General features: G+C 48.8%; 1 protein-coding gene across 19 annotated transcripts in view; it reads left to right on the top strand.

Moving 5' to 3' along the window:
- The window catches only part of NFASC (neurofascin), a 152,314-nt gene that overhangs the window by 81,059 nt on the left and 55,864 nt on the right, over positions 1 to 15,391 (top strand). For 17 of the 19 annotated variants that reach the window (XM_025205524.1, XM_025205525.1, XM_025205538.1 and 14 more), the window contains 13 exons: positions 2,066 to 2,177; positions 3,369 to 3,553; positions 4,248 to 4,379; positions 5,728 to 5,871; positions 6,832 to 6,943; positions 7,033 to 7,199; positions 8,137 to 8,284; positions 9,078 to 9,202; positions 9,804 to 9,848; positions 10,819 to 10,920; positions 11,070 to 11,267; positions 12,598 to 12,668; positions 13,969 to 14,191. In XM_025205524.1, coding sequence (XP_025061309.1) covers positions 2,066 to 2,177; positions 3,369 to 3,553; positions 4,248 to 4,379; positions 5,728 to 5,871; positions 6,832 to 6,943; positions 7,033 to 7,199; positions 8,137 to 8,284; positions 9,078 to 9,202; positions 9,804 to 9,848; positions 10,819 to 10,920; positions 11,070 to 11,267; positions 12,598 to 12,668; positions 13,969 to 14,191 — 1,764 coding nt within the window. The remainder of the gene's footprint in view (positions 1 to 2,065; positions 2,178 to 3,368; positions 3,554 to 4,247; positions 4,380 to 5,727; positions 5,872 to 6,831; positions 6,944 to 7,032; positions 7,200 to 8,136; positions 8,285 to 9,077; positions 9,203 to 9,803; positions 9,849 to 10,818; positions 10,921 to 11,069; positions 11,268 to 12,597; positions 12,669 to 13,968; positions 14,192 to 15,391) is intronic. The other 2 variants (XM_025205529.1, XM_025205541.1) reach the window with 1 other exon arrangement.

The following is a 15,391-nucleotide window of genomic DNA, read 5'->3' as shown; positions in this document are numbered from 1 at the left end:
CCTACCAAAACCAGGCTATTAGCCCACCAAGAAGGATGTTTTTCATCCTACTTGGTGGGCTAATAGGATCCTAAGATGTAGAGGGGAATGCAGCCGCCACTCTCATACACGCAGACTTATTGGGTTTAGCTGGCTTGAGCAGGATTCATGATTGGTGCCGCTCCTTTTGGGTCCGTGGGAAAAACTAGTTCCACCTGCCATCTCCAGCATGGCAGGACCAGCTCGGTTGTCCCTTCCTAACTATCACCTCTACCCTTGACTTCCTCCAGCTGTTGGTGATCCACCACCCACTTGGCCATTTTGTTCCACTTCCTAACACGTATAACCTGAGTTTTTGCTACTGCTGCTCTAAGTCCATTTCATGTGTTGTCCTCACTGATTGAGATGAGTAACTCCAGGCTTTGCTTTCACAGAGAGATCTGCATCTAGACAGCTGCTGTGTCTCCCCGCCAGTCGTTTTTTCTCTAACTTTTCCCTAGTTCCCTCAAACTTTACGCTTCAGTTACCTTATCTGAATGTTTCTGACTTTCAACACTGCCCTCTGGGCCCTCCCATATTGTTTGCTCTTTTCTTAAAAGACTTGTCCATTTTAGGCCTAAAAAAATACCGATAAGAGCCAAATAATTGTTGCATTATTTCAGCCACAGACAACACCGTCGTTCTGTTAGCTCATTCCCACTTTAACACCCAAATCCTCTTGTGTGACACTATTGCCCAGATGATAAAAGATACGTCCTCCTTTGCGTATTAATGATCATCTCCTCCATGACACATTTTGTCTTTCATTATTTTATAAATTCGTCTGATTTCCGTCCATGTTCCCCCACCGAGATTATATGTTTCCATGCATCTAATAATTTATACCAAGGGGATGTCACTCGGCCCCTCTCCTCAGCCTGACTCTAAATGGTAAATTTTGTTTCTGAATTGCACTTTGGTTTAGGCAATCCACTAAATTCACACGTGTGGTTTCCTTACTGAAAAGGTCTCTGGAGCCATGTCAGTGAAGGTTGAGGGATTGTACGCGCTGTCCACAGACATTTCTGTATCAGTTTTCTTTCCTCTGTCACCCTCATCAAGGAAAGAAACTAAGGGCCAGTTTGCCCTTTACCTAGCTGGCCTGGCCCCAGTACATTTGCACTGAAAGGACCAATGCGCTCCTCCAAGCGATACGTGAGAGTACGAGCACAACCTTAGCATTACTGCCTGCTCACGTGCTTCAAGCTGCACGGTTACAGTCCTAGCCGGGTCAAGGCTTATCAATGCAGAACTGCGTCGATCAAGCCAAGTCAGTGCAGGTTGCTCCTAACTTGGCGTGGCCTGGCATGGGTTTGACAGCCAGCTCTGCCTACAAGGCTTTTCTCCAGGCCCTCTAAGATGGAGGTGGCACAATGGTGGAGTCACACATCTGAGCAAGGCCAGCTTTGCTTGATTGGCAGAAGAGTCTAAAAACCTACTATACAGGTTTGCACGAGGAATAAGGGACGCTGACTTAATCGGCCCCCGTGTGTGCTCACTTTACCACGACAGCGGATATTGCCTTCCCCTCCGGTGCAAATAATTACGTGGATGAGTACAGTGTCTCCGGAGGCATATGAAGCGGGGCTGCCATGACATGAAAACAGTAGTGGGCGTTGCATTAGATTCAGGCTCCTCATGTTCTTCATCAGGGACCCCCTGGTACCCTCCCCTGAAGCTTTATCCTTTCTTTAGCCCCCCCCACCCTGCTCTTTGTGACTCTCGGCTCTCTACCACCTTCCTTTCATTCCTTGTCCAGCTTCTGGCTTATCCAACTGTCTCGAATTCAGATCCGTCCTTTAAAGTGCGCTGATCCCAAGATGTATCCACCTTGTCTTGTCTTGTCCGTCTTCAATTGTAAACTCCTCCTGGCAGAAAATGTGTCTCCCTCGTTGTACGGTGTCGTGTATGTCTGCTGTCTCTCCCTCCCCTGATCCCCCTTGCTGTTTTGCATCCCTTGGTTCAAATGGTCCTGTGCTGCTGCAGCGGAGAAGAATTTACGTGGTGTGTTTTATTTTATTTGTTTTTCTTTTTCTGCTGATTTCAGCCCGAGGGGTCACAGAAACAACCCCCAGCTTCATGTATCCCTACGGGACCTCAAGTAGCCAGATGGTACTCAGAGGCGTGGACCTCCTGCTGGAGTGCATTGCTTCAGGAGTGTACGTACCCCTTGCCGTGGGCAGGAGATGGGTTCCAGGATTTCCCTTGCTGATTTGCTTTGCGTAACAAGCAGCTTGTGTGGACTCTGATGCTGAACCATTGAGATGAATGGGAAAGCGGGGTTGGGTCCGCAACGCCTCGCTTCCCTTGGCATACCAAGTACCTGCATATGGACTATGGGAAGGGCGTGGGATCGTGCATGACAGTGGAAGCTGGCGACAGGCGTGGGAGGGACACAGATTTGGGTGGGATCCCTTCCCTTCTGTTGCTTTTGGACATTCTTCTAGATACAATGTCCAGGATACAACGTCCCACCAAGTACAGTCAGCAAACAGGCGCTGTGACCTCCCAACAGGCGAACTCGGGCTCTCTGCCTAGCACTATACCAGAGAGATCTGGAGACATCCATGAGCCTGAGTCTTTATGCAGTCATCACTTACACCAGGGCAAAATGCTACCAAATCCTAATGGTTGCCTTTTACCTTGGCTTTCACTGCAGTAAATGACTGCACAAAGTATGTGGTAGGGAACAGCTGCGTTTTCAGCCCCTCTGGCTATTCCCATGGATTACTGTTTTTTCTTTTTTCAACTGGTGTTAAAATACCACAATATTTCGAAGGTTTAGAAAGATGAGAAAAAAAAATTGCAAACAAAAACAGGAAAGCAATATCTTGAGCAGTGTTTGCACACAGGCAGGGATGTCTTGCCTGTCATCTTGAGTTGGATGATTCCCAGAAGACATGTCATCATTACAGGTATTTGCAAATCTCATAGGCTTTCCTTACAACACCACAGAAGCCATGCATGACAATAGCTCTGTGAAACCCTATGAAAGCAGCGTACTGACAGCAGGCTTGAGATTTGTGAAAGCAGCCTAAAGGGATTAAAACCAATAGAAGCTGGGCTTCAAAATCCCTAAAATGACTAGGACAATCTCAACCCCGTGCCCCGTGTAATTAATAGCACGTTAGATGAACATCACTCCTAATGTTAATGGAAACGCCTTTTATCACGGGCCGAGTGGGGGAAGCAGGATGAATCACCTTTGAAACCCCTGGGGTGATAAGACCAGAGCGGACCAAGACACGGGGTTTTGAATGTGGCGCATAGTGTTTCCTGTACAGTAATATTTAATTTTTATTGTGGGGGCATTGGTTTCCGATGTGAATCCTCTTCTCTTCTCCCGTTAGACCAGCACCAGACATCATGTGGTACAAGAAAGGAGGATTGCTCCCAGCTGGCAAAAGCAAGTTTGAAAACTTTAACAAGGCCCTTCGCATCTCCAACGTCTCCGAGGAAGACTCCGGGGAATACTTCTGCTTAGCCTCCAACAAAGTGGGCCTCATCCGCCACACGATCTCGGTGAGAGTGAAGGGTACGTCATCTTTCTCTTACTATTGACCAAGCCATTAGAGAGCAACGGCTGGAGGAGGGATCCCTCTGAGTGGCTTCCCTATCAGAGCTGGAGCCAGACAGCAAACTTTGGATCCGGATCTGAGCTCTCCCGGAGCTCGGAGGTGTTTAGATCTGGGATTCTGGTTTGCACCGCTCTAACTGGACACGCCTGTGCAGAACCCAGAAGGTCAGACCTGCCCGTTATCGTGTACGTCTCGTCTTCCCCACTTCCTCTTAAGCTTGAAGCTCTGGGGATTCAGACCCACAAGCACCCACTCAATGTCAGGTTTGGGCTGAACCTCGCATATGAGTGAAGCTCTTCAAGAACCAGAGGTTGGCACATGGTTCCTCCATGAAACTATGCAGTGTCTTGGGATAAGGCCACTTACAATAGAGGCTTCATGATTCAGGCCCAATTCTGGGATTGGCTAGGAAAGTTTGACACTGTGCTGCTCTTGACTCTTTTGGTCTTACCACTCAGGATAGCCTGCGCCCATCTGTACGTCAGCTGGGAACACAGAGAACTTGACTTAGACCTGAAGCACATCTAATATTCCCATGCATAGGCAACTGCTAGGAAGCTCTCAAATGGGGTTAGTTAATGATTGGCGTGGAATTCAGAACAGGTATCCGTACATTTGTAATCACCGCGTGTCAATCTTCTTGTTTTAAAGCTGCCCCTTATTGGTTGGATGAACCACAGAACCTTATTTTGGCCCCTGGAGAGGATGGGAGACTGGTGTGTCGTGCAAACGGAAACCCCAAACCTACAATCCAGTGGCTGATGAATGGAGAACCCATAGAGAGTAAGCGACCTGAAGGTTTCAGGCACCCCAGTAGGGGACTCATTACAGAAACACGTAACAAAGCAGAAAGCATATCAGAAATGGCTTCTGGCAGGGGGCTGATCACAGGAGTAATACTAAGCCTATTTCAAAGATTATCATTAATTATCACATCACCATCTTCATTGATATACCTATGACCTTTAAATCAGGATGTCATGCATCACTTGAAAGCAGCTTTGCTTTCCTGGCCAGTTTGATAGTCTTCACCAAGACTGATAGCTCTGGTCAGCCTAGGATACTGCAGACAGGAATTAAGCTTTTAGCTCTCCAGGCAGTCTTCAGACTCATCAGGACACCCCAATCTTGATGAGCTGAAATGCAAAACTGACTGTTAGAACTAAATGGAGCACTAGACCGGACAAACCAAAAATAATGATGAATGCAGCAATATTTCTGCGGCAGAGGGATGGCTCGATGTGCCTATGCCCATCTGTGAAGGCACTACACAGTGCATAGGCCGTCAAGCTGTTCGAAGGATTATAGGATAACAGGAAAGCAGGGCTGGAAGGAACCTCATACGGTCATCTAGTCCAGCATCCTGATGAGCCCATCCCAAACAAATGTCCATCTAAACTTGGTCTTGAAAATTTCCAAGGATGGAGAGTCCACAGCTTCTCTAGTTAGCCTATCCCAGTGCTTAACCACCATCACAGATGAAGAACCTGAATTATTTCAACATGGAAGCAGCAGTGTGATAGAATCGGTGTGGTCTTCATGGCACAGGTGATAAATGCATGGCTTCAAGTCTCAGGCATCCCCAGGGGGGATTTGAAACACAATCTCCCTGGTCTCCTTGCATATGTGGGTGGTGTCTGGTAATCTTCTGCTTTACCGCTCCTGCAGTGGCTGAAAAGAAATAGTGTTCAAGGTGTGGGGGTGGAAATGATCTGGTTTGTGGGGGGGGGTTGGGTTCAGTCTAGATGTGAGAGAGGATGGCCAGGGCACATCCGCCAACTAGTACTGAGAAATCTCTGGTATCTGGCTGCTGGAGCTTGTTCATGAGCTTAGGGTCAGACTGGTTTGCACCCAAGAGGGATTTTCTCCTGGTCACATCAGGCCATTTTGTCATCCTCTAGAGCCTCAGCTGCTTGCTAGGGTCATCACAGCATATTTTACATCATACGCTCCCTGCCATTGCAGCGGTCGAGGCAGCGGTGGTCCCCTTGTCTCTCCTGTTCTCTTCCTGTGGTGCTGTGCAGCGTGTTTCTATCAGGCGCTTTGTGGCGTGTGAGGGGCCGAAGGGGAGTCACTCACCCTGGTGAGGGTTACGGGTATACTAAACTTGCTCTCCTCCTTTGTCCCAAAGGCTCTTCTCCCAACCTAAGCCGCGAGGTGTCCGGAGACACCATTGTGTTTCGAGACACACAGATTGGCAGTAGTGCCGTGTACCAGTGTAATGCTTCCAACGAACACGGATACCTTTTGGCCAATGCCTTTGTCAGCGTGCTAGGTGAGTGTCTAGTCTAGGAGAGTCGTAGAGCAGAAACGCATAACCCTATGGGACGGTGTAAAAAAGGTCTGAGTTCAAGACAGACATTGGCTTCATGGTTCATTACAACTTAATAAATATTGCCGATCATTTCCCTGCACTTCACAGGTAATAACTATTCTCCTCTCCCTCCTTGACTGGTCTCACTCTGCCACTAACTAAATCAGCTATTCTGCTGTACTTCTTTTGTCTCATAGCAGCTCCTTATTACACCTCCTCACACCTAGTTTGCAAAGCCCTCCTCCATCCCTCCAAGCACTGTATTTGCATGAAGGCTTTCCTCTGATATTTAGTTCAGTTTGCGTCTGCCTCTTTTGGAGACCTAAGGAAGGGCACTTGATGTCCGATAGCTCGTGTACCAGCTCGGTTATCTTTCTCTTACCGTTCCAGTAAAAGATATCACAAAAATCCTTGCCTCTGGCTGTGTAAGCCTCCATGTGCCTGCTGAGCCCTCCGTAGGGCTGTGTTCTGGCTGGGCAGGTGCCCGGCATCCAGGGGTAAAGACAAGACACACTTGGGGTGAAGTGTGAGGCAGCTGCCTTGCTCCATTTTGCTTCAATAGACACACAGGGCAATTCTGTTTCTCCAGAGAGTGAAATGAAATCCCAAACTCTTTGGACATGCCAAGAGCTACAGTGACGCGGCCACATAACTGCTTTTTGGATACACAAAGTTCAAGTCTTGCAACCACAAGTGTTGACAGAAAAGTCAGCAGTAGAGGGTAGAAAGAGACGGGGAGCAGCTGAGGGACAAGGGAGGGCGGCATGGGGCAACAGGCTGGAGATGGCTGAAGCCTTGATGGTGCAGACAGAGGAGGTAGATGAGGTTGAAGGCAAAGAGGGGGTGATGCTGGAGGGCGGAGAGGAGCTGTGGTTCCAGCTGGGGGATTTGTAAAACTGCCGACGCGCCGTGTGGTTCCAGATGTGCCTCCCCGGATCCTTGCCCCGCGAAACCAGCTGATCAAAGTGATCCTGTACAACCGGACCCGCCTTGGCTGCCCGTTCTTCGGCTCCCCCATTCCCACGCTGCGCTGGTAAGGACTCCGGCCCTCCGTGCCGCCCCTTGCGGCGGGTCCTGGGTTGGATTGCTTCCTCTTACAGCCATTGCTTGTATTGTTGTGAGGTTTAAGAATGGCCAGGGCAGTACTCTGGATGGAGGCAACTACCAGGTGCACGAAAACGGGACTCTGGAGATGAACATGGCACGGAAGGAGGACCAGGGAATCTACACCTGTGTGGCCACCAACATTTTGGGTAAAGCCGAGAACCAGGTTCGTTTGGAGGTCAAAGGTAAGAGCACTGGTGTGCAGACAAGAGCCCGATACAGCGCTGGTCAAGCACAGGCAACACCATGTTCTTCAAAGCAGCTGATAACGCCATGCATGCAGGTTTGCACAGGCGGTGGTTCATGCCCACAAATCCATTACCGGGCTGGCCAAATTCATAGCTTTGCAGCACAAGTGATTGCACGTACAAAATGCTAGGTGAATATTAACAACTGGGTACAGGCTGTTTTTGAAGCAGGTGCATGATAGCAAGATCCAGCATTTCTAGGCAAACTGTGCATGCCTGTGCCTTGGCTCAGGGTTAGCTGTGGTTATGAACTTTCCCAACCTCATAGCAAAGAGACAGGCTTGCTTGCCATGGGACCACAGACTTTTTTTTTTTAATGTATTGTGCTATAGAGCTTGGTGGAGTTTTGCTTTAGGTTTTTGGGGGCGGGGAGGGAAAGGACAGAGTTTCATATTAAGAACTGATATGGTTGGACACTTGAAGATCTAAATGCAAGCACTGAAGTTCTTAATGCAGCCTTTAAAAGCAATGGAAGCCATGCAGCATTACCAGCTAGTTTGCTGTCCAACCAGCAAAAAATGTTTAAATGAAGTAAGGTCATTCTTGTGTGCCTTCACTTGCCCTGTCAGTGCCTGTTTGTTGCCCAAGAATGCTGTTTTTCTAAGCAAAGGCCAGTGTATTTTAAAGGCAGGATGTGTTGCTGAGTGTGAGAGCTTAGAGGGGATGCCAACTGCCCCCTCAACAGGGTCTTGCAAATAACTGGAAACTATTAAATTGGGGCATCTAGTCAGCTTTTGGCATCTGAAACAAGGCCATGCATCTCCATCATTGACCAGTAACTTGACTTCTTCCTTCCTCTGGTGTTTGGTTGAAGTCTTGAGCTGCATTCTCTACAGCTCTGTGCCTACAGGTGACTATTTGTGACTCCTTGCAGACCCAACTAGGATCGTGAGAGGGCCTGAAGATCAGGTGGTGAAGAAGGGCTCCATGGTTCGCTTAGACTGCCGGATAAAGCACGACTCCACGCTGAAACTCACGGTCAACTGGTTGAAGGACAATACCGGTCTGCATATTGGCAAGGGGTGAGTGTTTGTGCGTCACCGGATGACTTTGAAGTTTCACATGCCTTCTTTTTCCCAAGTGTGTAGTACTCTACCCGCTGACTATCTCCAGAGCCAGCGTGGCTATTTCAGCCAAGACTGTTACTCCCTGCTCACCAGGGAGAGGGAACGTATATACAGAGTAAGCAGGGCACCTCTTACCAGCTCTCTGACTCCCGCTCCTTTTTCATGTCCGTGCTTTCCTGAAGTGGAAACGCACTTGCAGTTTAGAATCCGTTTTTATGAGAGACTTTGATTTTGGGTTTCATTTGTGGATTTATTTTGAAGCATCTCATTGAAGCATCTCAGTTTAAGAACTGCATCCTATTTCAGAATGGGTCCTTGTCTGCTGCGCCAGTGCCACTGTACCTTCCCCTTTTCCAATCTTGGTCTTGAATCTCCAGAAAAGGAAGTGAGCTTTTGATTATGGGACTCAAACTCCTCCCTGGTCAGAAGAGCCTGTTTCTATTTCTTGGGCTGCTTCTAAGCATTTTGAGCACAGGAGGCTTTTGGTTAAAATGGGAATGAACTTAGCGGGAGTAGCTGGAGAGAGAGCTTACATGGATAGAGCGGATAATGAAATGAAGTACAGCCCTGCCCAGAGGAAGGTAAAATGGAAGAGAAGTCAAACCCACCTAGAGTGACTCACCCAGTCCTAGTGACTGCACAAGGATTGTTCATACACATTATAAGGTTGCCAAATTGGGTCTTCACATACGTATTCACAGCCGTCTGATTGTTTGTGGGGGTTTTAACTCAATTTTATCCTGTCAAGGATGAAGAAGGAAGATGATGGTCTGACGATACACGGCGTGGCTGAGAAGGATCAAGGAGATTATACCTGCATAGCCAGTACCGAACTGGACAAGGACTCTGCCAAAGCGCATCTCACGGTGCTAGGTAACAGCTTTGCCTCCTCCCAAGTCCTAGGCGCAAGGAGAGCCGAGATCAAACCTCTGGCTTCTTAGCACAGACTGCATCGGGCGGCGGGCTCTTGAGGTCAGACTTGGGCAACGCATGCTCTGAGACGGTGGGAATTAGATGCACCTGTTTTCAACCACCTGAACCCTCTTAAAAAGACACTACTCCCATCAAATCCATGTCCTCTAGATTTCAGTGATTTTGACTCAGGCTCACCAAGCCTAGAGTGGCCCAGGGATCCTGCCTCCCCAATAACTGAGCTGTGTATGATTTCCCCACGCCTTTTCTTAACAGCTAATTGCCCTTAAACTAATTCATTTTTAAACTGGCCTAACTTGCCTTCCTTCCCTTGCCAAGTGTAAGCTACAGGAGGGAGTGGGTGCAAGAAGCACAGGGTTGGTTATAGGACTGTCCTGAACAGCCTCTAAGTGAAGAGCACAAGAACTGATGTTCCCTGATCCCCACCCGCAAGGAAAGGGAGCAGCAAATCCTGGGGGAATCGTTTAACTTGTATTTATTTCCCTTCAGCCAGCCAAACTCAGTGACTAACTCCAATAACAGGCAGTGTCTTACCTTGCAGCTATTCCATCCGTTCCAACTAATCGTATGACAGCCTTACCCAAAGGTAACCGCCACTAATCGTTTCCGTTTATCAAAAGCCTTCTGTTGTGTGTTATGCTGAAATCTGTTTGGATTTGGTCTGCGATAACTGCTCGTGTGACATGTAGGCTGGAGGGGTGAAAAGCCAGGGACTTGGCACACCAAAGCCCAGCAGGCTTTGTCCCCAAGAGACACACCAGTTGTCTCTTGTGGCATATGTGGCTTAGCATCAAGGGGCACTGTGAGGGTATGACCCATTACTGGAAATGTGGAGGTGATGGGCAGGAGGTGTGGGTCCTGTTTCAGTCTCTGCTACTGTCCTGCTGTGGGATCTTGGGAAAGTCATTTTCTCCCTCCATACTCCTGGGTCCTTGTCTGCGTGACGATAGGGATGAAGATGTCTGCCTGTCTTAGCTGCATATCCTTGCTGGTTCCTGGGAAGGGCGGTACTATATGGGCATCACAAATGTTTATTGCATGACTTTTCCCTCCTGGACCACGTACGGGGTTTGTTTCCCTAGTGTCCATCCGCCATCCCTAGAGTGTTTCATGCAGTTTGGGATTTCCCCTCTCTCGACCTTATGCCTTTTTTTACTAGCTCACATCTTTTTACATCCTAACGCCATATGCCTCACCCTTGGGTACCGCTGGCTCTACCGACAGGCCTTCTACAGTCTAGAAAGGCCACCTGCGCTCCTCTAAGGGGCACCAACCACTGCTGGTGGTGGAGGGGAGCTGTTTGCTGTCACGAGCATTTAGTTCCAGCAAAATGTACGTATTCCATAAGGACCGAACAGAGACAACTCCCTTCACATGCAGCTGCTTGCCACAATGACGACTTGGAATTACTATTCGCTGGGGCTGGGATTCCCAAGAGAGCCTGAAAGACGCGTTAGGTGTCTATACCCACCAAGTCCATGAGAACTGGACACTCGCCTCCCTTTGGCTGGGATTTTTTCAAAGGGACCTAACTTCTGTTGTCGCTCTGCTGCTAGGACGACCCAACCCACCCCGCGACTTGGAGCTGACAGACCTGGCCGAAAGGAGCGTGCGGCTGACTTGGATACCTGGCGATGACAACAACAGCCCGATCACAGGTCGGCGTGCAGCCCTCCCCTTTGCTCTCTCACTGAAGTCTGGTATCCCAGTTTCTTTTCCTTGCACAATACAACCTCTTCTGGCAGGGTGGGAGGGGGGTCCAGGGAGCGAGGTGCAACCCCTGACATCTTTTGCATCTCTCCTCTAGACTACGTCGTTCAGTTTGAGGAAGACCGGTTCCAGGCTGGGACGTGGCACAACCACTCCAGTTACCCAGGGAGCGTGAACTCGGCTGTGCTGCGTCTCTCGCCGTACGTCAACTATCAGTTCCGAGTGATTGCCGTGAACGACGTGGGGAGCAGCTTGCCCAGCCTCCCCTCCGAGCGGTACCAGACCAACGGGGCGCGTAAGTCCTTCCGGCCAAGTCCTGTTTCGCTCGCAGGCCCAGCTTGCTTTCAGCTGCTCCGCTCTCTCCGGATGGCTTTCACCTTACTCACAGGTGTGACGTGATGGATGAGGGCCGGATACCGTTTCTCTCCAAAGCCCATTTACAACTCGTAAGGCTGGACTCGGCTCCGGCCGTGCTGTGAACCCTCTATCAGATTTAGTCCTGATTTATGTGACTGAAAGCAAACTTGGCCCATGTATTTACATGCTCAGCTGCATCTCAGTGACTGCTAATTAATTAAGCCCACCGTGCAGTTCAGGATGTTGTGGCAGAGCAGTTAAGATGGCTCCTGAGGCATAAGTCCAAGCCTTGCTCATGCCAAAAGCTGTCCCCAGTTGACCCAGCTAAATGGGGACCTGGTCATTCAGTCTGAAGGATCAAAGGTGGCTGTTTGCTGCAGAAATTGGCCCGTTTCACCCTGCCTTCTCAAAAGGGCCATCTAGAAGTTTCACCTTTTTTTTTTTAATGATTCATTTCCAGCTGAAAGTCGTTCCTAATGCACACCTGGTTAAAAGGAAGGCAGGGCTCCCCAAATCAGGCTGCTTTCTATCTCGCTGGAGCTATCTGCCACCCTTTCCTACCTCCTTCTAAAGAAAGCTTGAGAAGCCGCTCCGAAAAATTGACCCCGAGGTTCTGTTTTGAGCTGACAGAAGCAAAGCAACGTGCTAAAACTGCTAACTCAGGCCACGATCCCCAGGTATTGGCCGAGATCCCAGAACAGACGGAGGCGTGAGATGTGCTGCAATACAGCACCTCAATGGCATTGCTTCCTGTGTGGGCCAAGCGACTGCTCAGCAAGGGACAAAAACATTGCAGAAAATGGGTTCTGAGGCACAAGGAGCTTACAAAGCCCGAAAGCTGAATAGAAGCCCCCTCTTTCTCTTCCTAAATTTAAGCCAAATGAAGTGCCTATCTATTGAGCCTCTAGGCCTGGCTGAGCCTTGTCACTCCTGCTTTGGGGTACAGGCCAGCATGCTTCTGGAGTCAGGCCTGCAGATACTGTTGGTGACCGCTGTTATTTAAATGACAGGGCAGGCACCTTCTAAATATGTGACATTTCTGAAGACAAAACGAGGATTAGGCCTCTGAGTGACTTGGTTTTCAAAACATGCTGGGAGCCCACCAGAGTCCCCCAACACGAGTGGAAGCGGCATACTGATTTTCCACAAGAAATTTTCTGTTGTACATTCATAAATAACCAGCTTGCTTTTTTTTTTTTTTATCTACTCAAATGTGTTTTTCCACTGCTGCATAAACAAAGAGTGTTTCTCTTGGTTTTCTTTTTCAGGTCCAGAAATTAACCCAACAGGCATTCAGGGAGTAGGGACTCAAAAAAACAACATGGAAATAACCTGGACAGTGAGTCAGTTTTCCGTTTCTTTTCTTTTTTGAGGCTTAAATACCAAATGGGCATCTAAGATGGGTGCTGGGGTATGCCTCTTTGGATCTGGGTTCTGTTTGATTTCAAAACACGAGCTCAAAGAGTTTAGAGAAGTGGTACAAATGCTGATTGCTCTCGACAGGCTTGTGCTAGCCTGCTCCCCATGCCAGCTAACAGACGTGTGCATCCTCCTCGAACGCGGCAGGGCTCACCCAATGCACTTAAGCTTCTATCCACCGCCAGCTCTTCAATAGACTTACTCTGACCCTGTGCATCCACCGTGCTCCGTCGACGAAAGCCCCTACCTCTTCGGGATGGGGATGTTTAGGTTGCGTCCTCTTTCCTTTAAATTTGCAGGTGGCAACTGGACACGTTAGTCCACAGCCACAAGAATCATCTCCACTCCTGAATTTTACTTAGTGTTTGTTCGTAGAGCAATCGGACCAGGCTGGGCGCTTGACAGGAGACACAAATCTCTAGAACAGCTAACAGACAGCGGGGCGAGGAGTGCAGATGCGCTGTTGAGTCATCATGTCCGAACAGAATAACCGCTCAAAACACTATTTTAAAATCAGTGACTCACTCCTGTTGTGAATGAGACGTAACACAATTTTTAATCTCTGTCTGGGGAAGGAGGATGACTTTCCCCTTCCTCCAGGAGCCCCTCTATGCCCTGCACTGGAGTTGGCTTAGGCCTCCTCTGCACAGTATATTTGTCATGATTTGCATGTCATTAAGCAAAAACAAAGCTGTCTGATTGTTTTTCCTCCCAATCAGGTCAAAGACTTGAGACCTCAGATGCAGCTTAATGAAGGGTGGCCAAGGGCCAAAACCTCATGGAGCTGCATCTCTTGTCTAGCAAAGTGGGTTGAATAACCATTGCAGGCAGTGGAATATTTGTCCTCAGTTATCCGCATCAACACCGCTCCTCAGATAAGCAAAGATTTTCAGCATTGTGTTTCGCCATCTCTTGCTTTCAGCCAGCACAGCTGGCAACCAAGTCTGTGATGTGGGATAGGATAAAAATCACAGTGGAAATGTAACTTTGGAGGCTGTAGCACTGGACTGAATACTTGGGAAGCTTTGGTTCTGTCTGGCTCAGCCACGAGCCTGCTGGCTGACCCTGGACAGTTGTTTAGCCTCGCTTTCTTCATCAGTAAAACAGTACCCGTGACACTGATCTCATGGCTAAAATTCATTTATGTAAGAGTCAGCTCATATTTTATGATGATATCATGCCGAGGAAGCGTAATAACTCACTCTTTTTTGTTCACTCAGCCACTGAATGCAACCCAAACTTATGGACCCAACCTCAGGTACATTGTAAAATGGAGAAGGAGGGACACGCGAGAAAGCTGGAGTAACGTGACTGTGAGAAACACGAGGTATGTCGTCTGGAACACGCCCATCTACGTGCCCTACGACATCAAGGTGCAAGCAGAGAACGACTTTGGGAGAGCGCCAGAGCCCGATGTCGTCATCGGCTACTCAGGGGAAGATTGTGAGTATTTTCTTCGCCAAACGTATTAAACCTTAACCAGAAGGGGGAAACCTCAACTCTACCTTGGAAGTTACTAGAGCCTTCCTCATCTGGAGATAACAAAGCAGCACTGCCATTCACCCGCCAGCTTCTCTGCTGTGCTCAGGGTGGCACAGAAGTCCATTTTCAGACATATTAGGTCTGAGAGAGGAAGAGACTGAGGGCCTAATGATGGGACTTCATTTCTAACTTTCTGGCTGCAAAAGCCCTAGGTGACCCAGATCATGCACTCACCCTCCATGGGGGTCTGCCTGTTTTTCCGTCTGTGAAAGTGAACCCTAACCCTTTTGTGCCATAGCCTTGTGAGGCTTAATTAAAGTCAGTCCTGGATGTAAGTCAAAAGAAAGATTTAGGACCTTGCAATCTGCCCTTTTGCAAAGCTCACCTTGGCTGAAGGAGCAGTAGCTGGGTAGAGTTGATTAGTTGGCTTATCTTGTTATGCTGGTCAGAGGGAAGGCCCAGACTGGGTTCCTGTGCCTCCCTGCCCAGCGCCTGGCTGTGCCACAGCTTTAGGTAACCATTTAAACTATCACTGGGCTAAAGGCCATTTTAAAAATCTCTGGTCTGCAGAATGCTCTTCCACCTGAGACCAGTGCAGGCCAGTTGCCTGCTTATTCATCTCCTCCCCCTTTCCTCAGGACAGCTGATATTGCTCGTCTATAATGTCCAGGGCCTCTGAACCATAATTTATTCTGTGAAATACAATGGAATTGGGGCAGGACCAACAGGCCGTACACACTTTAGCTCAGGTGCACCTTATGAGCAGGAGTCACGGACTGAACTCCCTGCTGCCGCTACTACTAGAGGTAAGGCGTGCTGGGGCTAAGGACCCACAGCTTGTCTTGAAGTCAGCGAGACGTGTTGGTGCTCAGCACCCCTAAGGAGGAGACCTGCAAGCTCTCGAGACAACATAGCTGAACTAGTACATGGCACACTTCCCACTGCCCGGGTGAGCTCCCAGAGCAGAAAACGTGGGCATTCCTGATAATGTAAAGGATTAAGCAACAGCTCTGCTTAGGAGCAGGGATCTGAATGAGGAAGAATAGCCACACACAGCTAAAGTGACCACCCCACCTACTCCAGCGGGTTACACTGCAGTTGCCTCTTGCTATTGCATAAAGTTCTTTCTTTTGTTCAAAAGAGGTAGTGGGGGCTCTGCTT

This window comes from Alligator sinensis, unplaced genomic scaffold (assembly GCF_000455745.1).
Source record: "Alligator sinensis unplaced genomic scaffold, ASM45574v1 scaffold1322_1, whole genome shotgun sequence".
NCBI classification, from domain to species: domain Eukaryota; kingdom Metazoa; phylum Chordata; order Crocodylia; family Alligatoridae; genus Alligator; species Alligator sinensis.
Note: the sequence above shows the minus strand (reverse complement) of the source record. Positions and strands in the feature narration are given on the sequence as shown.